Here is a 4,835-nt window from a genome sequence, read left to right on the forward strand (position 1 = left end):
ACGTTATTTTCATGTCCCTGCCTCATAAAGAAATCTATTGATAGCAATAGATACAAAATATTTTGCAACAGGCTTCTGCTCCTTCCTTCTTAGGCGGAAAACTTACAGCTTTGAGGCTGTCCCACAGTATCATCTTGGCCTAATAGGCCTAATTAACCCACAATTTCTATAGGTTAATGATTCTAATTATCGAGACCTTTCCAGCGATTCTCCACGCCCCCTCCCCCTCCCACACCGGATGTTTTGCAGAAGAGAGCATATAGGAGGAACCAACAGCTTCGAGGCCGAAGTATATCGTGAGCAACCATACCTTATGAATGTCGTACAATCACTGCATAGTGACAAATTCATCTTCATCAACCTCTGCCAGCTCCTTGCTATCAAACTATTCGTATGATATTAGATGATAGCAATTTAGCCAATACTTATAGTCTCCAGGCATAGACCCCTACATACCAGAGGACAGTCCTGGCTGTATTTGCAGCATTTGATTTGCTCGCTTCTTGTGACGTCACGAACATGAGACGTCGTGCTGCTGTCGAAAATATCAGCCGATGAAAATCCACATCACACACAACCTCGACGATGAGCAATTCGACCTCGACGGCGTCTGTCACATCTGTCTTATAATAAAAGTGACGATGGCATAATTTACCGTCGTCATAAGTCGCTGGTAAGATCGCTTGAGGGAGTGCTCGACGAGCTCCCGAACTGATTCTTCGACAGTAGGTGATCGTGCCACGCCCCGAATTCGTTGTCTCGCACCGCCAGCCGTTTGGTCTTTTCCGTGACGTCGGCCACTTCGCGCGCAACTTTCTCCTGGAAGGCACGCTTCTTCTCAGCCTCCTCCCGCTCCTTCTTCCGCCTCAGCCGCTCTTCTTTCTCCTTGGCCCATCTTTTCGTCAACGTCTCTTCCACGTTGTCCATAAGCACCGTGGTCGGAGACCGGTTCCTTTGCCGATACCGCTGTGACGTCATTGGGAGAAAAAAGACAATTAGCGTTCTGAACAAAGTATGAGTAACTTTAGATCTATGACGAATAAGATATTGTCCATTGTGGGTTGGTGAGTGATTTAATTTGACTGTTCGTTTACTTGACTTATTGATGAATTAATCAACTGGACTATTTAGAAACGTATCAATGTACAGATTGATTCACTAATTTGTTACTCTGAGTCATGCCATCCCGCTAATTTTCTTTTGACTGACAAATTGCAAAGCGTTTATATTCTTGAATACATTGTCAATGTCTCATTTGTTTGCACTATCCATTACCTTTAGAACACTATCATGTAGAATCTTAGTGATCTTTATGAACTAAGTGAAAGAGAAAATCGACATTGCATCGATGCTGCCTATTGCCTACAGTTATCAAGGTCAACTTAGACATGATGGAGAGAATTGCACTTTGAGTTGTACTTCGACAAAACATCGTCAAACTGAGACTTCACAAGATATTGGTAGAGCTTATGAGAGAAGAAATATTAATATTTTCTTGCTTGACCCGGAGAATTGTCGGGACAGCGCCCTACTCTGGTCTGTTTTGAGGTCAATGTTACTCACCGAAAACTCGCCGGATGGTGACGGCCACTTGCCCCTGGGATGCATGAGGGAGGAGTCAAACTTGGGCGGCTGCACCAGGACATCTCGCCCCATCTGGATCCCGTTAAATCGGTCGGATAGCTCCGGAGGAAGACCGTACACTGGACAAGGAAGGCGACAAGGAAGCACCAAGAATGTGAATGATTCTGCAGTAATAATCATGTCCCTATCTATACTTAGTTGAGGGACAGACAGACAGACAGACAGACATGCACTGACATTTTTATTTTAGATCAAAATATATTTCCCCTTATCATTGTGAAGGGGTTTGTTGTCGCGCGATTTGCTGTATTAACCTGCTCATTGGTGCACTGTTTTCTTTTCTATTCATATCTATAATTTTATGGCTTTGCAATGTATTCGATTTTGTCATAGCCACCATCACATTACCTGGTTATGTCTAACTGTTGGACTCCTTTCTTACTAGTCCCAAGTGCCTGGAAAAAACGCGACCATTAACAATATGTTTATCCTCTTCCTTTTAATGTACATGGTACCCTCGTTTGTCCTTCCGTATATCACTGGTACGTCTGTCTGTGCAGTGTACATGTATTTATCTGTTCATCTATCTAATCTATCTGATGCTTTTATCTATCTTACAATCCATCCGTCTACGTCCATCCACCTATCCATGTATTCATATATGCCTCTTTCTGATTTACATGTATGTCCGTTCTACCCAGTTAACTAGACCTTCCCTTGTGTGTGTATCTATGCGAAATCAACTTCCATATCCTTTTCGATATCAATCCTCCCATCCCCACCCCACCCAGCTCCATTTTCCCAGCCTTTCGATATACTGCATAGCAAGGTGTAGCCTTTCAACCCTCCAGTGGAATTCCAAACTCGTTTACGTTTACTTACCGATGTCGATGTTTTTCGTTTTGAACCTGATGTTGTACGGGTCGCTCTCTTTGTGCGTCAAAAACTCCTCCAAGCCCAACGGTCCCAGGGGCGGGTACTGCGGGGGAACAAAATTGGAAAATGTATGTTTTCTTTTTTTTTTCTCATTGCTAATGACAATCATATTGTATTATATAGTTTAGGCCTACTCGAAGATTCACATTCCATGGCAAGTTCAGATCAACACTCGTAGCATCTACAGACAAGCCATGCAGAAAACGTGCATTACTTTTAGGCTGGTATCAACATAATATTGTAATTGAGCTTGAAGTGATACACTTGTTTTGTTTGATGGTAAGAAATGGTGGGCTTATTTTTTTTTTTTCATTCAAGTCATTTCAGTTTAACGCAGCTGAACTTGCCCTAGCTGCTTTATTTTTCAAAAGCTGATCGACAAACTCTTCTATTCGTAGAAAACAATGAGACAATGATTTATGGAGTTTCAAGGTTGAATACAGTCCCTTGAACTAGGTAAAATGTGCTGTAAAAATGTTACACCGAGGAACGAAAAAATAACAACAACAGCTTTGAATGAAATAGAAACAAGGGAAATCATTACCTGTCTAAAATCGTGCGGTTTTGGATTTTCGTATCTCTCCTGAGCGTGCATCAATTCCTTGACGGCTTGCTTGCGGGCAGCGTCGGGGTCGGCGATCCTGAATTTGGTCAGCATCTTTCGGCTCCTTGGCCGCGGAGGTTGCAGGATCTTCGGTAATGTCACCGTGGTCTTGTCAGCGACCTTCTCTTCCTTCTTCGCTCCCGGGTAACAGCCCCACCTCCATGGTTGCATCGACTCCCTCGTGTTCCTCTTCGGGGGCTTCGGCATGTAGCGCTGGAGGGTGAAGTCCGGCGGCGGTCGCTTCCAAATGTCTTCGGGCTCCTCGGGGGGCCGGATGAGGTAGGAGTCGCTCCGCGTCGTCAGGAGGTCGTGCCGCGCCTGGAATTTGCTCTTCTCGATGAAGGACATCTCGGCCGGATTCATGATCGTGGTCGCCCTCGTCCTCGTGTGCCCACCGCCGCCCGTGCTAGTTCGACGAGGGCTATCCTTTGTTCTCGTCATCATCGGAATCGATGGACCGGCGATCTTGCAGTGGGCTTGATTCTCTGAGACGCGAGACTGGACTTGCGTCATGTCCACTGGACATTCACCGATCCTGGACCTCTTGTTCTTATACTCTAATAAATGTTTCTTTAGTATTCATCAACCTGTAAAAATAGAGCAGACGAACGAAATAGGGATGAGTCCAACCGTGCCAACTTTATATGTCAAAATGCAAGTTTGCATTGATTTGCATATTCGATTGTTTAATTAGGTACATTGAAAGCCTGTATCAAAAAGACAATTCTTACTGATTTATTTTATCGTGGAGTGAAGAAAATGCACATGAATCGTTGTAAGGAATGTGATTAATCTTGGAGCACATGGACACCCATGAAAGGAGAACCCCCTCTTTAAGTAGTGCGCTTTATTTCAAAATGACATGTTATTTATAGATCCCTCTAGTATGGCAGGCATACCAAAGTAAGAATACAACCTGTTTCCTACAGAGACTATAAGGTTAAGCAACTCTTACTCATTGTTCTGTCCTATACTTCCCTCTAACTCATGTATTGTGTATACTGTCTGGCTTGGCAGTCACAGCAGCCGGTGGCCATGATTAACCTTCTAATTTACCAACGTATTCTCAAGCTGCAGCCTACTATGACAATGCGTGGAAGATATTTTACGTTTCCATTGTACTTTTTGTAATGCTTATGTCACTGTTTCGGAAACTCGTAAGATCTTACACTGTAGCTGGTATGAATTTTGACTACAGTGGAACATTTGGAACATGGGTATGGTTATAAAGAGCAGTGTAGAATAGAATAAAATTATCTGTATCTGCGCGTTTGTAATATCGCGAAGAAATAAACAGAAGAGGAATGACCTCCATTCATTTTTTTTAAACTACTTCCAGTGCGACGTGTCAGTGAGAGTTAGAACGAAGACGAGACTTAATATAAGATGATGAAAATAGATAAAAAAACACACACAAACAAACAACATTGTTTATATAGAAACAAGTTGGTGAATCAGACACGTACACAATGCTATGCGTACAAAGCCAGTGAGAAAGGAACTGATCATTAATCAAGACGTTGCCAATGATATTTGAAATTGGCCACTTGAGAATCCATAGCCCCCATATAGATGATACCGGTAGTAGTATCGTCATTGTGTATATACAACAACTATAGCAAGGTACATGACACTTGTATAAACAGATAGCAATATATAGGGATCGATAATCGTGTTATCTTACCTCAATAACAATCTGTTCCTAGTGGAG

At 43.0% G+C, this 4,835-nt stretch overlaps 1 protein-coding gene across 1 annotated transcript; it reads right to left on the reverse strand.

Annotated features, from left to right (window-relative positions):
- Positions 1 to 660: 660 nt before the first annotated feature.
- LOC139737983 (putative uncharacterized protein C7orf78) lies at positions 661 to 3,637 on the reverse strand. Its single transcript, XM_071648649.1, has 4 exons — positions 3,065 to 3,637; positions 2,467 to 2,563; positions 1,564 to 1,703; positions 661 to 966 (listed from the first exon to the last, which is right to left on the reverse strand). Exons 1-4 carry the CDS (start codon positions 3,635 to 3,637, stop codon positions 661 to 663), a joined length of 1,116 nt encoding a protein of 371 aa, XP_071504750.1.
- Between the last annotated feature and the right edge of the window lie 1,198 nt (positions 3,638 to 4,835).

The sequence above is a fragment of the Diadema antillarum genome, unplaced genomic scaffold (genome assembly GCF_040938485.1).
Source record: "Diadema antillarum isolate AM-2024a unplaced genomic scaffold, OU_Dant_1.0 seq00000718_RagTag, whole genome shotgun sequence".
In the NCBI taxonomy this organism is placed as follows: domain Eukaryota; kingdom Metazoa; phylum Echinodermata; class Echinoidea; order Diadematoida; family Diadematidae; genus Diadema; species Diadema antillarum.

Coding starts and splice junctions, on each gene's coding strand:
- LOC139737983 (XM_071648649.1), bottom strand. CDS start 3,637: ATGACGCAAGTCCAGTCTCGCGTCTCAGAGAATCAAGCCCACTGCAAG. Junction 1,704..2,466: donor AACGAAAAACATCGACATCG/GTAAGTAAACGT, acceptor TTCCTTGTCCAG/TGTACGGTCTTCCTCCGGAG. Junction 967..1,563: donor CACCATCCGGCGAGTTTTCG/GTGAGTAACATT, acceptor ATGACGTCACAG/CGGTATCGGCAAAGGAACCG.